Source organism: Melozone crissalis, unplaced genomic scaffold, assembly GCF_028551555.1.
Source record: "Melozone crissalis strain CALT ecotype California unplaced genomic scaffold, PUWL_Pcris_2 ptg000314l_1, whole genome shotgun sequence".
Lineage (NCBI taxonomy): Eukaryota > Metazoa > Chordata > Aves > Passeriformes > Passerellidae > Melozone > Melozone crissalis.
The window spans coordinates 1-14,722 of record NW_026536065.1 but is presented as its reverse complement, the minus strand read 5'-3'; the positions used below and the strand labels follow the sequence as shown (position 1 = coordinate 14,722).

The 14,722-nt window shown below is 61.7% G+C and overlaps 2 protein-coding genes across 2 annotated transcripts in view; both read right to left on the bottom strand.

Annotated features, from left to right (window-relative positions):
* The window catches only part of HUWE1 (HECT, UBA and WWE domain containing E3 ubiquitin protein ligase 1), a 60,478-nt gene extending 49,272 nt beyond the window's left edge, over positions 1-11,206 (bottom strand). The window contains exons 1-21 of the mRNA XM_054294695.1: positions 11,130-11,206; positions 9,858-9,924; positions 8,987-9,059; positions 8,315-8,413; positions 6,806-7,012; positions 6,569-6,721; positions 6,415-6,477; positions 5,486-5,563; positions 5,344-5,391; positions 4,892-4,960; positions 4,700-4,799; positions 4,514-4,614; positions 3,493-3,643; positions 3,294-3,421; positions 3,079-3,219; positions 2,869-2,980; positions 2,659-2,778; positions 2,180-2,281; positions 2,015-2,095; positions 1,801-1,907; positions 740-917 (exon numbers count right to left, since the gene is read on the bottom strand). Of these exons, the coding sequence (XP_054150670.1) occupies positions 740-917; positions 1,801-1,907; positions 2,015-2,095; positions 2,180-2,281; positions 2,659-2,778; positions 2,869-2,980; positions 3,079-3,219; positions 3,294-3,421; positions 3,493-3,643; positions 4,514-4,614; positions 4,700-4,799; positions 4,892-4,960; positions 5,344-5,391; positions 5,486-5,563; positions 6,415-6,477; positions 6,569-6,721; positions 6,806-7,012; positions 8,315-8,413; positions 8,987-9,031 (2,083 nt within the window). The 5' untranslated portion in view covers positions 9,032-9,059; positions 9,858-9,924; positions 11,130-11,206. The remainder of the gene's footprint in view (positions 1-739; positions 918-1,800; positions 1,908-2,014; positions 2,096-2,179; positions 2,282-2,658; positions 2,779-2,868; positions 2,981-3,078; positions 3,220-3,293; positions 3,422-3,492; positions 3,644-4,513; positions 4,615-4,699; positions 4,800-4,891; positions 4,961-5,343; positions 5,392-5,485; positions 5,564-6,414; positions 6,478-6,568; positions 6,722-6,805; positions 7,013-8,314; positions 8,414-8,986; positions 9,060-9,857; positions 9,925-11,129) is intronic.
* An 821-nt stretch (positions 11,207-12,027) lies between these two features.
* On the bottom strand, positions 12,028-14,457 carry LOC128949837 (histone lysine demethylase PHF8-like; the record flags this gene model as incomplete). The annotated part of the gene is made up of 3 exons (XM_054294696.1): positions 12,028-12,243; positions 13,522-13,900; positions 14,404-14,457. Coding segments are annotated over 3 exons (522 nt in total), but the record flags the coding sequence as incomplete, so codon positions are not given.
* Between the last annotated feature and the right edge of the window lie 265 nt (positions 14,458-14,722).

Below are 14,722 nucleotides of genomic sequence, written 5' to 3'. Positions count from 1 at the left end.
CACTATCCCAGTGTCCCTGGTGTCCCCAGTTTCCCCAGTCTCCTCAGTGTCCCCAGCATCCCCAGTATATTCCAGTTCCCCCAGTACCTCCCACTCACTGAGGGAATCAGAGCTGCTGTGGCACATGGCAGGCAAGTAGTCAGGGGACAGCAGCACCTTGTGTGTCCCCAGTATCCCCCAGTCCCCACAATGTCCCCAGTCCCCCCAGTACCCCTAATGTCCTCCAGTATCCCCAGTGTCCCCCAGTGTCCCCTGCTCACCCAGGGGGTCGGAGCTGCGGCAGCACCACATGGCGGGCAGATAATCAGGGGACAGCAGCACCTTGTGTGTCCCCCAGTCCCCACAATGTCCCCAGCCTCCTCAGTACCCCTAATGTCCTCAGTCCCCCCAGTATCCCCAGTGTCCCCCCAGTATCCCCAGTCCTCTGAGCATCCCCAGCTCTCCCCGTTCACCCAGGGGGTCAGAGCTGCGGTAGTGGCACATGGCAGACAGGTAGTCAGGGGACAGCAGCACCTTGTGTGTCCCCAATATCCCCAGTACACCCCAGTTCCCTCAATGTCCCCAATGTCACCAGTATCCCAGTCCCCCCCGTTCACCCAGGGGGTCGGAGCTGCGGCGGCGGCGCATGGCGGGCAGGTAGTCGGGGGACAGCAGCACCTTGTGTGTCCTCAATATCCCCATTCTCCCCAGTCCCCCCAGTATCCCCAGTGTCCCCCAGTGTCCCCAGTCCCCCGCTCACCCAGGGGGTCGGAGCTGCGGCGGCGGCGCATGGCGGGCAGGTAGTCGGGGGACAGCAGCACCTTGAAGAGGCGCTCGAAGGGCTGGCACTGCACGAAGCTCTGCAGCCCCCGCGCGTTCAGGCACAGCGCGCTGAACACGTTGGGCAGAGAGCCCAGCACCTCCCGCGTGGCCGGCACCTGCGCAGGGGAGGGCAGGTCAGGGGCTGAGGCAGGTGTGGGGCACACACGGGGCAGGTGAGGGGTGGGGGGCACACCTGCGGCAGGGGCTGGGGCAGACATTGGGCAGGTGTTGCACAGGCAGGTGAGGGCAACGCTGGCACAGGCACTGGGCAAGTGTGGCACCAGCATGGGCAGGTGAGCAGCAGGCAGGGAGGCAGGTGTGGGGTGGAGCTGGGGCAGGTGTGGCACTAGCACAGGTGGCAGGCACAGGACAGGTGAGCAGACAGGTGAGAGGCAGACATGGTGTAGGAGAGGAAATAAGACAAGGGCAAAGCAGGTGTAGGGACAAGTGAAGAGCAGATGTGGCAACAGGTGGTGGAACAGGTGCAGGGCAGGAAATGGAACAGGTACAGAGATACAAAACAGGTGCAGGGCAGGAAATGCAAGAGGTACAGGGACAGATGCACAGCAGGAAATAGGACAGGTACAGGGACATGAAACAGGTGCAAGGCAAGAAATGCAACAGGTACAGAGACAGGTGCAGGGCAGGAAATGGAATAGGTACAGAGATATAGAACAGGTGCAGGGCAGGAAATGGAACAGGTACAGGAACACAAGACAAGTGCAGGCCAAGAAATGCAACAGGTACAGGGACAGATGCAGGGCAGGAAATGAAACAGGTACAGGGACAGGTGGAATAGGTACAGGAACACAGAACAGGTACAGGGACAGGTGGAATGGCTACAAGAACACAGAACAGCTGCAAGGCAGGAAAAAAAATAGGTACACAGACACAAGACAGGTGCAGGGCAGGAAATGGAACAGATATGAACACAGGTGAGGGGACACACAAGGAGACACGTATCAGGTGCAGGACAGGTGACAGGTAAGCCCCACTCACGTCCTTGATGAGCAGGGCATGCAGCATGACGTCGGTGAGGCCGTTGTCCTGCAGCGAGGACAGCAGCGAGGGCTCCTGGAACACGAAGACCGTCACCACCTCGGTCGCTGCGGCGGAGGAGAGAGGGGGGCACTGAGGGCAGGTAGAGCACCTGGCGGGGTCCCCGCTCCGTGCCCGCCCCGCGCTGCCCAGGTGGGGCCGGGGCGTGGCTCACCCAGCAGGAACAGCGAGGGGCCGTAGTACTCGGCGTTGCTGATGATGTGCTTCAGCGAGGTGGGCAGCGAGCCGTCCATCACTGCGGGGACACGCGGGGTCAGTGCCACCGCCCCTGTCACCCCCACCAGGGTGGGGGGGTTTGGGGACATCGGGGAGCACCCACCGTGCCGGATGCCGTCGGAGAAGGCGGGGTCTTGGATGGCTTTTTTCAGGAAGTTCAGCATGGATTTGAGCAAAGCGGCGCGCTGGGGGATGCACTGCACTCCTGCGGGGACATGGGGAGAGGATTGGGGGGCACGTGAGGAAATTGGGGTGTCCCCAGGGAGAGAGGTAGATAAGGAAAAAGATTTGGGGGGGTCTTCATAGAGGAAGAATTGGGGTGTTCACATGGGGAAGGAATTGGGGTGTCCATATAGAGAAGGATTTGGGGTCTTTATATGGGGGAAGTTGGGGTGTCCATACAGAGGAGGAATTGGGGTGACCATGTAGGGGGAATTAGAGAGTCTATATACGGAAACAATTAGAGTGTCCCTGTAACGATAATTAGGATATCCATATAGAGAAGGAATTAGGGTATCCGTATAACAAAGGAATTGGGGTCCAGTGATGTCCCCAGTGTCCCCAGCCCTGGGGGGCACCTACCACCACGTGGGGAGGGGGTGGCAGCGCTGGTGCTGGGCACAGCTGGTGGGGTTGGTGGCACTGGGTCCTGCCGGGCTTCGGCTGAGGGGCCGGGGCTGCTCTCCATGGCCACGTCAGTCACTGCAGGGGGACGGTGACATTGCAGGGGGAACGGGTGACACCACAGGGGGGAACAGGTGACACCACAGAGGGGACACGGCCTCAGCTCACCCTCCATGTCCGTCTCCATGTCCTCGCCCTCGGGCAGGGTGGCAGCGGGTGGGCGCTGCACTTTGGGCTTGATGACAAAGGGACACTCGCGGCGGCACAGGTCCACCTCATGCTGGGGGGGACAGAGCCTCAGCACCCCAAACCACCCCAGGGGACCCCAAAATATCCCCGGGGCACCCCAAAAGCAGAGCAGGGGTAGGGGGGCAGCACCTCGAGGCGGTAGATGAAGATGGACAGCCCGCTGTGTGACTGGAAGGCGGCCATGTCCAGGTTGGTGATGAGATCCACCACCCGCACTGCCCGCGTGACGAATGTGATCTGGTCCTGCTCGTCCCCCAGGAACTTGATCACCTGGCGAGGGGACAGACAGCAGGTGAGGCAGTCCCCAAGCACCTGAGAGCCACCCACAGGTGACAACAGCTCACCTTGAGCAGCGCCTCCATCATGCCACACGACACCAGCGCCTCGCCGCCTGCGTCGTAGCTGGCCAGGTGGTACAGGAAGGAGAAGAGCGCCGTGGCAAACTGGTGGGGGTAGGGCTCCATGGATGGGTCTGGGGGTGCACAGGTGTGGTTAGGGCGGGTCACACCCCCCAGGTGACCCCCCCAGCCCCTCAGCACGCACCGATCATGGCCTGGATGCAGTTGCGCACCAGCACGGGCAGGAAGCCGTGGTAGGAGGCGGTGCCCGTGCAGTCGATGATGCTGCTGAGCTTGGGCGTCCGCTCCAGGTGCACGATGGACGTCAGCGTCCGCAGGGAGGCTGCCTTGATGTCCTGGGACAGGAGAGGGACACGTGAGGGACAGGCGAGGGACAGGCGAGCAACAGGCGAGGGACAGATGTGGGACAGGCGAGGGACACACGAGGGACATTCGTGTCCTTGATGAGCAGTATGACATCAGTGACAGGACACACAAGGGGACAGGTGATGTGACAACTGAAGGCACAGGTAAAGGACACTCGTGTCCTCAATGAGCAGCATGACATCGATGAGGGGACACACAAGGAGACAGATGATGTAACAGGTGAAGGCACAGGTGAAGGTACAGATACACATGAAATGATGGGGGTAGTACAGGTACAGGTGAGTATGGGACAAGTGAGTACAGGTACAAGCGAGTATAGGACAGGTGAGGTGACAGCTGTAGGACAAATAAAGTGACACATGCAGAACAGGTGAGGTGACAGCTGCAGCACAGGTGAGTCACACACATCCCTGGTGAGCAGCGTGTGCAGCACAACATCAATGAGGGACCACACAAAGGGACAGGTGAGAGGACACACAAGGAAATAGGTGAGGGGACAGATGAAGGGACACACAAGGGCACAGATAATGTGACAGGTGAAGGCACAGGTGAAGAAACAAATACAAAACACATGAAGTGACAGGAGCAGTGCAGGTATAGGACAAGTACGGGACAGGTGAGGTGACAGCTGCAGGACAGGTGAATCACACTCATAACCTCAATGAGCAGCATGTGCAGCACAACATCAGTGAGGGAACACAGAAAGGGACAGGTGAGGGGACACACAAGGGGACACATGATGTGACACACGAAGGGACACGCAAGGGGACAGCTGAAGGGACACACGAGGGGACACACAAAGGACAGGTGAGGGGACAGGGCTCAGCCCTGGGTCTCACCATCAGCTGCTTGTCAGTGATCTGCAGCACATCCACCAGCTCCTCGATCAGCCCGTTGTACAGGATGCTGTTGGCCGACTCCTGCAGCGCGTTGGAGTACACTGCGGAGGGGGGGGGTCACCACAACTGCCCCAGGACCCCCCCAAACCCACCCCCCAATTAAAACAAGCCCTAATTAAAGCTCACCCAGGATGGAGATGGCGTGGAGCCGCGCCTGCACCGCCTGCAGCCGCTTCTTGTGGTTGGAGAAGCCGTGGGCCAGGCGGATGTGGGTGAACAGCAGCATCTGAGGGGGGGACAGAGGATTTGGGGGGGTCAGGGAGGGTCTGGGGGTCACCCCCCAATCCATGGGGGTACCCTCGATGTCACCCCACACACCTGCTTGTCCTTGGGGATGCTGTACATCTTGGTCAGGGACTCCATGATCTCCGAGGGACTCTCTGAGATCTGAGAGAGGAAAGAGAAATTGAGAGGGGCAGAAGCAAAACTGTGGGGGCAGGGGACAAAACTGGGGGGGCAGGGGACAAAACTGGGGGGGCAGGGGACAAAATTGGGGGGGCAGGGGACAAAATTGGGGTGTGGACAGACAAGATTGGGGAGCAAGGGAAGAAATTGGGGCGCAAACAGACAAGACTGGGTACAGAGGAATAAAATCACAAAATTGAGAGGTGGGAAAAAACTGGGGGAACAGGCAAAAAAAACTGGGGAGCAGAGAACAAAATAGGGGTGTAGGGGACAAAACTGAGGGGATGGGGACAAAAGGGCAGTGCAGGGTGTGGGGGGGCCCAAGCAGAGCCCCCTCCCCAAATCAAGGTGTCCCCCACACTCACCTTGTCCAGCTGCTCAATGTGGATGTAGTGCAGGGTGGTGCTGGTGGCCTGGAGGGGTCACAGGAGGTCAAGGGGTGGCCCCGCTGTTTTGGGGGCCTCCTCGTGTCCCCAAATGTCCCCAAATGTCCCCAGTGTCACTCACCCTCTTGTCCACCTTCACCTCGACGCCCGGCTCAGCGTAGAACTCAAAGTGCAGGGTGGTGGCACTGGGGGGGTATTTCTGGTGGGGGGGACACGCAGGGGTGAGATGGGGACAGCAGGGTCCCCTCCCCTGGGTGACAGGGCCAGGCTGGGGGACACCGGGACACAGGGAAAGGGGACCCTGGGGTGCAACAAGGGTGGCAAAGTGGTGTTGGGGGACAAGGGAGGGTGTTGGGGACTGTGGGAGGTGAAACAGAGGGACAGGACAGCGCTGGGGACACCATGAGGGGACACCAGACAGCGCTGGGGACACCAGGATAGCATCAAAGGGGCCTCAGGATGTGACAAAGGCAAACGAGGTGATGTTGGGAACAGGTCACACGGAGATATTACAACACAGAACGTGACAGAGGCGAGTTCTAGGGACTCCCAGAACAGAACAAGGTGACAGAGGTGAGCTTCGGGGACCTCTAGCACAGAAAAAGGTGACACAGGTAAGTTATAGAGACCCTCAAGTCAGGACAAGGTGACAGAGGTGAGCTTTGGGGACCTCTAGCACAGAAATAGATGACACAGCTGAGTTCTGGGGACCCCCAGGACAGGACAAGGTAACACAGGTGAGTTCTGGGGACCCCCAGAACAACAAAACAAGTTGACACAGGCGAGTTCTGACAAACCCCAGCACAGAACAAGATGACATAGGTGAGTTCTGGGGACCCAAAGACCAGGACAGAAAAACATAGGTAAGTTCTGGGAACTCCCAGAACACAACAAGGTGACACAGTTGAGTTTTGGGACCCCCAGGACAGAACAAGGTGACACAGGTAAGTTCTGGGGACCACTGGGACAGGGTAAGGTGACACAGGTGGGCTCCCCACGACAGAACAAGGTGGCCCACACAAGCCCAGGTGACCCACAGGTGCCACTCACCATCATGTGCAGGTCCCTGCAGCACTCAGCCAGCCCAAATCCATTCTCCTTTCCACCCCAGCTCTGCAGGGAGACCAGCCCAGTTCATCCCCGCCCTGCTGAGCCCCCAAACCCCCCCTAAAACCCCCCAAAATCCCCCCCAAACCCCGCCCACCTCGGCCAGGTGCTGCAGGCGGGCCAGCAGGGGCCCGCGGCGCTCGGAGCCCAGGCGGGTGATGTAGTTGGAGCGTTTGCTGAACACGTAGAGCAGGTTGAGCACGGCCAGCACCACGTGCATGTCCGAGGAGGCCAGCAGCGTGGTCAGGTGCTGCAGGGACAGGACAGGACAGGTGTGACAGTGCGTCACGCACACCCGGGGACACGCACAGGGTGGCTCTGGGGGTGTGCCCACCTCGATGGAGCTGTAGAGGTGGCGGGAGAAGCTGTACTCGATGAGCAGGGCGGTGAAGTTGAGCAGGGCCAGCAGCAGGGCCTTGAGGGGCTGGCGCTCGGGCCGGTCGCAGGCCAGCATCCAGCTCATGGCCTCCACCGGCCGGCCCGCCTCGGCCAGCAGCGCGTCGAAGCGGTCCAGCAGGTCCACCCAGTGGTACAGCTCGCACTGAGGGGGGGTCAGGGGGGAGATGTGGGGCTGGGGGCACAGCCTGGGCCCCCCTGAGTCCCCTGGGAACAGACCAGACTCTAACCAAGACCCCCAGGTATGGCCTAAACCCCAACCCAGATCCCCACATCCACCCAGTGGTACAGCTCGCACTGAGAGGGGGGGCAGGGGGAAATGTGGGGCTGGGGACACAGCCTGGGACCCCCTGAGCCCCCTGGGTACAGCCCAGACCCCCAGGTCCACCCAGGGGTACAGCTCACACTGAGGGGGGGGTCAGGGGGGAGATGTGGGGCTGGGGGAACAGTCTGGGACCCCCTGAGCCCCCCATGCCCACCCAGGGGTATACCTCACACTGGGGGGGTTGGGGAGCAATGTGGGGTTGGGGGCACAGCCTGGACCCCAATCCAGACCCCCTGAGCCCAGCCTGGACCCCCAACCCAGCCCAACACCCCCTGAACCCCCATATCCCAGGGGGGACCCCCAGAACTCCAAGGAGGAACCCCAATATCCCAGCCCAGCCTGCCCAGGTCACAGCTGAGCCCCCTCCCCAATACAGAACAAGAAAATGGAGTTTTAGAAGCTGAGAGAGAATCTAAGTCCTTCTCAGATATTTGGGGGGGAAATTGAGGTACCCCGACATGTTTTGGGGTCTACAAGGTGCTCCCCCCACTTTTTTTAGGCTTATTAGAGTTCCTCCTTGGAGTTTTAGAAGTCTGTGAGAAAAAATTCACACCCAAACAGCTCCAGGATGGAAAAAAATGGGGACCCCCCCCTCACTGTCCTGGGGAACTTTGGAGTACCCCTGCCATGCCAGGGGGGCTAAGTGACACTGCAGACCCCTCCCCAGTTTTGGGGCTCCAAATGGGGTCACAGCCCCTCCCCTGAGGCCATGGGAGATGAGGGCACTCCTGGGGGGCTGTGAGGACACTGGTGAGCCCCCCGAATTTGGGGAAAGGTAAATAAAAATTGGGGGTCCCCAACATCAGGGTGGGCTGCAGGAGATGTAGAACCCCCCAACATTTCTAAACCTCCAGAGAACCCCAGAACTGGGCTGACGACTTGGGGGGCTCAGCTGAAACTGGGGACCCTCCCCTCATTTCAGGGCCACTCTAGGGTGCCCCCCTCCAAATCTGGGGGTACTCCCTGCGATTTGGGGGTGCTCCAGGGTGACACCGCCCTGTGGCAGTGACCAGTTTGGGGACAAGCCCAGCACCACACTGACAAACCCCTTGGGAAATTCCCACGTGTCTCAGCACCCCCAAGTTTGGGGGACCCCCCCGAGGTTTTGGGGTCCCCTCCCACCTTCCCAATGTTCCATGTCTTGATCTGCTGCAGTTCTGTCACCAGCTGTTCATCACTGCAGCCCTTCAGCTTCTCGATGAGGGCCCGGCAGTCGGCGGGCTGGGGGACACAGGGAACTCAGAAATGTCCCCAACACCCCTTGATGTCCCCAACCCCCCCCCAGTTCTCTTCCCAATGTCCCCAACCCCCAAATATCTCTAATTCCTGCTCTTTGCTGTCACCCCAACACTCCCTGAGGGTCCCCAACACCCTCCTGATGCCCCCAAGCCCTCAGTGAATGTCCCCAACCCATCCCCGAGTGTCCCCAAGCCCTCACTGAATATCTCTAACTCCTCCACGGATGTCCCCAGCCCCTCCCCAACTGTCCCCAATCCTTTCCCGAGTGTCCCAAAGCCCTCACTGAATGTCCCCAACCCCTCCCTGACTGTCCACAAGCCTTCACTGACTGTCCCCAAGACCTCACTGAATATCCCCAACCCTTCACCAAATGTCCCCAAGCCCTCCTCGAGTGTCCCCAAGCCCTCACTGAACATCCCCAAACCCTCCCTGAGCATCCTCAACCCCTCCCCGACTGTCCCCAAGACCTCCCTGACTGTCTCCAACACCTTCCTGATGTCCCCAAGCCCTCACTGACTGCCCCCAACCCCTCCTGGACTGTCCCCAAGCCCTCACCGCCTCCGTGGGGGTTTTCTTCAGTTTCGTCCGATCCACTTTCATTTTGGGGGTTCCGGTCCTCGTGCTCCACCTGCGGCCACACGTGGGGGGGGGGAGGGGGAGGGGGGTGTCACACCTGGGCCACCCCCCCAGCGGGTCAAACCGCGCCCCCTGCCTGTCACAACAGGGCCTGGCTGTCGCGACAGAGCCCCGGGATGTCACCCCCCCGCCACGGGCCAAACCCCCGCCGGTCTGGGGTGTCCCGTGTCCCGATAGAGCCCGGCTGTCCTGACAGGGCCCGGCTGTCCCGACAGAGCCTCCGTGTCCTGACAGGGCCCGGATATCCCGACAGGGCCCCGTGTCCCGACAGAGCCTCGCTGTCCCGACAGGCGTCGCGGCGGCCGCAGCCCGATGACGTCGCGGCCCCGGCTGAACAATGAATGTGCAAAACCCCGCCGTGCCCGGGGGGGTCGCCGGGAGCCCCCCCCCCAAAACCGCACTGCCCCCCCCCCACCCCAATTAACCCCGCGGGGGGATGACGAGGGGTTGTAATTAAAGGCTGTAATTACGGACGGTAATTAAGGGGCTGAGGCTGCCGCGTGCCGGGGTTCTCCACCCCCCCCCGGTGCCCCCCCCGCCCCCGCCGGCCCGGCCGGTTCGGTGACAGTGACGCATCACTTTGGGGGGGACGTTTTCGGGGTGTCCCCCCTCCGGGGGAAGGCGTCAAAAATAAGCCTGAAGCTCCCAGCCCGTTCTCCCCCCCCCCCCCAAAAAACCTTCCCGAGGCGAGACACCCCCCCCCCCCCCAAATTCTCTCGCGTCGCCCCCCCCCCACCCGGGAGGTTCTGAAGCCGCCCCCAGCCCCGGTAACAACGGGGGGAGCCCTTACCGGGAATCACTCCCAGTCCATCCTCGGCCCGGCCCGGTCGCTGCGAGGGGGAGGGAGCCGGGAGCTGCTGGGGGGGGAATTGGGGAGGGGGATGTGAAATTTTGGGGGGTCCCGTGTGAGCGGCTGAATGATTGAGGGGGGCTGATCCCAAAAAGGGATCCCCCAAACCGCGGCGTGAGGGAGCTTAAGGGTGGGAAGTGACAGCCCAAAATCGCTGTAAAACGTGAAAAAAATATCAATAGGGAAAAAAGTGCTGGAAGGAAATGAGGAAACCCCCAAACCCTAAAGGATCTGAAGAAAGGGGGAATCCTAAATCTGGGGAAGCTGCAGAGGATGGGGAAGGGGGGGGCCGGTAAAGGGGTCCCCAAATATGGGGAATTTAATGAGAGGGACACTGAGTGATGAGAGGGGATTGCGGGGGAATGGAGATGAGACTGGGGTCCCTAAATAAATGAAAACCACAAAAAGTACCCCCAAAACACGGGGGAACCTAAAGACGTGAGAAAGCTAAATTGAGGTGGAGGAGCGGCCAAACACGCAAATCTCAGGGGAGAGCGCCTGAGTCCCCTCAAGGGGCGCCCCTATATGGGGAGGCCGCGGGGGTCGGGGGAAGGGGGGCCGTGAGAGAAGGAAAGGAGCCCCCAAATCACGGGAGGCCGCCGGAGAGTGGGGGGGGCGGTGGGAGGGGGGGGCGGGCCCCTCATGACGGAGCCGCGCGCCAATCTTCCCACGCCGCGGGCCCCGCAGCGGCACCGGGCCGAGCCCCCCGCCCCGCCGGCCCCGGTACCTTGAGCGAGCGGGAAGAGCGGGGGGGGGGGGGGGGGGGGGGGGGGTCAGAGCCCGGCCCGGGCCCGTCCCGCCGCTGCCGCCGCCGCCATCTTACAGAGCCCCAGCCGCGGCCCGAGATCCCGCGAGAGCCGCCGCAAGTCCCGCGAGAGTAGCCGGCGGGACGGGAGGAGGCGGCGCCACGGGGAGAGCGGGGGGCGGAGCAACGCTGCCGGCAGCCAATGGGAACGCGAGAGGCGCGGCGGCCAAGTCTCGCGAGAGCGCGCCTAGCGGTGGGGCGGGAGTAGGAGAAGCCTCGCGAGATTCCGTGAGGAGTATGGGGGAGGGGAGGCGGTCCCTCACGGATCCCGCCTCATACCGGGAGGAAGAGGGGGGGGCTGACGTTGAAGGGGGGGAAGACCCTGCCCGCCACAGAGCGGCTCAATCCCCCCGGTCCCCTCGCAGGCCGCGGGCCCCACGCCGTTCCCCTCAAGCACCGGCACTCACCGGCACGCTGATGAGAGCGAGATCTCGCGAGGCGCTGGCGGCAGCGCGGCCCCGAAGCCTCGCGAGAGGCACGCGGAAAGAGAGACAGAAGCGAGAGCGGCAACGGGAGAGCGGCCCCGCCGCGGGTGGGGGAGGGCGGGCGGGGGGAGCGCGGCCGCTGCCTCAGCGGCGGGAACGGCGGCGGCGCGCGCGGCTCTCGCGAGAGCGCCGGCTGAGTGCGGCTCCAAATCTCGCGAGATTGGAGATCGCCCTCCTCGGGAGAGCGCTGCCGGAGGGAAGCGAGAGGTCTCGCGAGATCTGCCCGGCGGGAAGCGCTGAGGGAAGGGTCACGTGACCCTACCCGGGGAATTTTTCACCAATTCCGGATTTTTTTATTTTTTCCTTTTTTATTCTACAAATACAAAAGGAGGGGGCGGGACCGCGGCCTCCGGACACGCCTACAAAACGGGCAACCAATGGGTAGCGGCCCCGCCCCATCAATCAACCTGAAGACACTTAGGGGAGGGTCAAAAAAAAAAAACCACCTCAGCGGGGACCAATCAAAGATGGCTCCGCCCTCCCCCGCAGCTGTGGGGCGGGGCTTGTCCAATCGCCTGAGCTCCTGGAGGCGGGAAATTCGAAAGCCCCGCCCCCAGCCCATTCACAGCCAATGGGAAGGTGGGAACCGTGGTGGGCAGAGCCAGATGAAGCTCCATCCTTTTGTGGGCGTGGTCTGTATCTATGTGGGCGTGGGTTATCATAGCCACGCCCATATGTTACCCTACATTGCCAATGGGCGTGGCTTGGGCTGTGATGGGGAGTGGTCTCATAGGAATCTTCATTGTGGGCGTGGCTTCAGAGGGGTCAGGTGGAGCCACACCTGAAGAGGCGGAGCCTGAATCGAGCCACGCCCTTTTAGCGATCACACCGTTGTTCTGATAGGTGCAGTTCCCTCAGGCCCCGCCCCTTTCTGCAACAGCCCCGCCCATAGTTCATTGTTCAGCCTGCGGTGGGCGGAGCCTGGCAGGGCGTGGCCGGCCCCGCCCTCAGAGCAGCAGTTTCCCGTTGCGGTGAATTTTGAGGATCCGGCCCAGACGCTGCTTGGCTGTGGCCAAACCCTTGCGGGGGCGCTTCCCTGCAGGCGGGATCGGGAATGCCATTGGGATTGGGGGGAACAGAGCACCCCAAGACCCCCCAAAACCATCCCAGAGCCCCCTGAAACCACCCAAGAATCCCCCAAAACCAGCCCACAACATCCCAAAACCACCCCAGACCACCCAAAAATCACCCCAGAACCCCCAAAACCAACCCAGTATGCCCCAGACACCCCAAAACCACCCCAGCCCCCACCCAGAACCTCCCAAAACCATCCCAGAACACCCCAAAACCATCCCAGAGCCCCCTGAAACCACCCAAGAATCCCCCAAAACCAGCCCACAACATCCCAAAACCACCCCAAACCACCCAAAAACCACCCCAGAACCTCCGAAAACCATCCCAAATGCCCCCAGCTATCCCCAGATCTCCTCAGGCCCTCCTCAAAACCCCCTCAAAGCCCTCCCAAAACCCCACCAGCTACCCCCAATTCCCTCCAATCTCCTCAGACCCTCCCCAAAACCTCTCAGATATCCCCAAATCCCCTTGAACCACCCCCAAAATCCCCTCAGAACCTCCCCAAAACAACTCAGCTACCCCCAAACCCCCGCAAATCTTCTCAAACCTTCCCCAAAACCCCCCAAAACGCCCCCAGCTATCCCCAAACTCCCCATCAATTCCTAAGACCCTCCCCAAGACCCCCCCAGCGACCCCCAAACCCCTTTAATCTCCTCAAACCCTTCTTCAAAGCCTCTCAGATATCCCCAAAACCCCCCAACGGCCCCCACAGCTACCCTCAATCCCCCTCAATCTCCTCAGACCATCCCCAAAATCCCCCCAGATACCCCCAAACCTCCCTGCAGGCCTCCAAAACCCCCTCAGACCCTCCCCAAAGCCCCACAGACATCACCAAACCCCCCTTAATTTCCTCAGACCCTCCCCACAACCCCCCAGCTACCCCCAAACTCCCCCCACTTTCCTCAGACCCTCCCCAAAACCCCCCCAGACTCCCTCAAAACCCCCCAACCCCCCCCAGCTATCCCCAAATCCCCCCCAATCCCCTCAACCCCCTCCAAAAACCCCCCAGACACCCCTGAACCCCCCTCCAGGCCCCCAAAATCCCCTCAGAACCCCCCCAGCTATCCCCAAAGACCCTCCAATCTCCTCAGACCCTCCCCAAAACCTCTCAGATACCCCCAAATCCCCCCCCCCCCAAAACCCCCAGACACCCCTGAACCCCCCCTTCAGACCCCCAAAATCCCCTCAGACCCTCCCCAAAACCCCTCAGATGTCCCCAAAACCCCCCCAAACCGCTCACCGTGGCTGGGGGGGGCCGTTCCGGGGGGGCCCCGGCGCTGGCTCAGGAACACCCCCGGGGCCATGGGGGTGGGGGCTCGGCCGGGCTGAGCCCCGGGCGGGGGTCCCGGCCCCCCCGGCCGTGCCGTGTACTCGTGGTCAGCCAGGCTGGGGGGGTACGGCGCCTCCGGGGGGGGCTCCGGGGGGGGCTCGGCCTCCGTTTCACCCCCCCCGAGCTTGGCCTCGGGCTCTGCCTCCCCCTCGGGCTCGGCTTCGGGGTCTTCGTCTTCCTCGTCTTCCTCTTCCTCCTCTTCTTCCTCCTCCTCTTCCTCCTCCGGGGAGGGGGGCGAGGGGGGGCGGCGCTTGGCAGGGCCCTTCCTGCGCTGCAGCTTTCGATGCTCCTGGGGGGGCAGGGGGGGATTTATGGGGGGTCAGGGGGGGTTTATGGCAGGGGGGTTGGGGGGTTTGAGGGTCGGGGGGACTTAGAGGGGGGATTTATGGGGGTTTGGGGCATTTATGGGGGGTCAGGAAGGACTTAGGGGGGATTTATGGGGGGTCAGAGGAGAATTTATGGGGGTTTATGAGGGTTTATGGGGGGTCAGAGGGGACTTGAGGGGATTTATGGGGGTTTGAGGGGTTGGGGGGGGACTTGGGGGAGGATTTATGGGGGGTTTGGGAGGTCAGGGGGGATTTATAGGGGAGATTTGGGGGGTCAGGGGGATTTTGGGAGGGATTTATGGGGGTTTGAGGGTCAGGGGCACTTAGGGGGGATTTATGGGGGTATTTGGGTTGTGCTGTGGGTCTAGAGAGGGGTTTGAGAGGATTTTACCCCCCTGGACCCCCTAAATCCCCCCAAACCCCTCCCCTGCAGAGCTCCCAGCTCCTCCCAGTGCTCCCAGTTCACCTCCTGGGCCAGTTTGGCATCCCCAAAATCGTCCTGAACTCCCCTAAATCCCCCCTGGAACCCCTAAATCATCCCCACAAAGCCCGAATCTCCCCGCCTGCGGTTCCCCCTCAGTGCTCCCAGTTCCTCCCAGTGCTCCCAGTTCACCTGCTGGGCCAGTTTGGTACCCCCAAATCCTCCCTGAACCACCCCCAAAATCACCCCCAAATCCTCCCTGAACTCCCCTCAAACACCCCCTGGACCCCCTAAATGCCCCCAAAACCCCAAATCGCCACCCTCAGTGCTCCCAGTTGCTCCCAGTGCTCCCAGTTCACCTGCT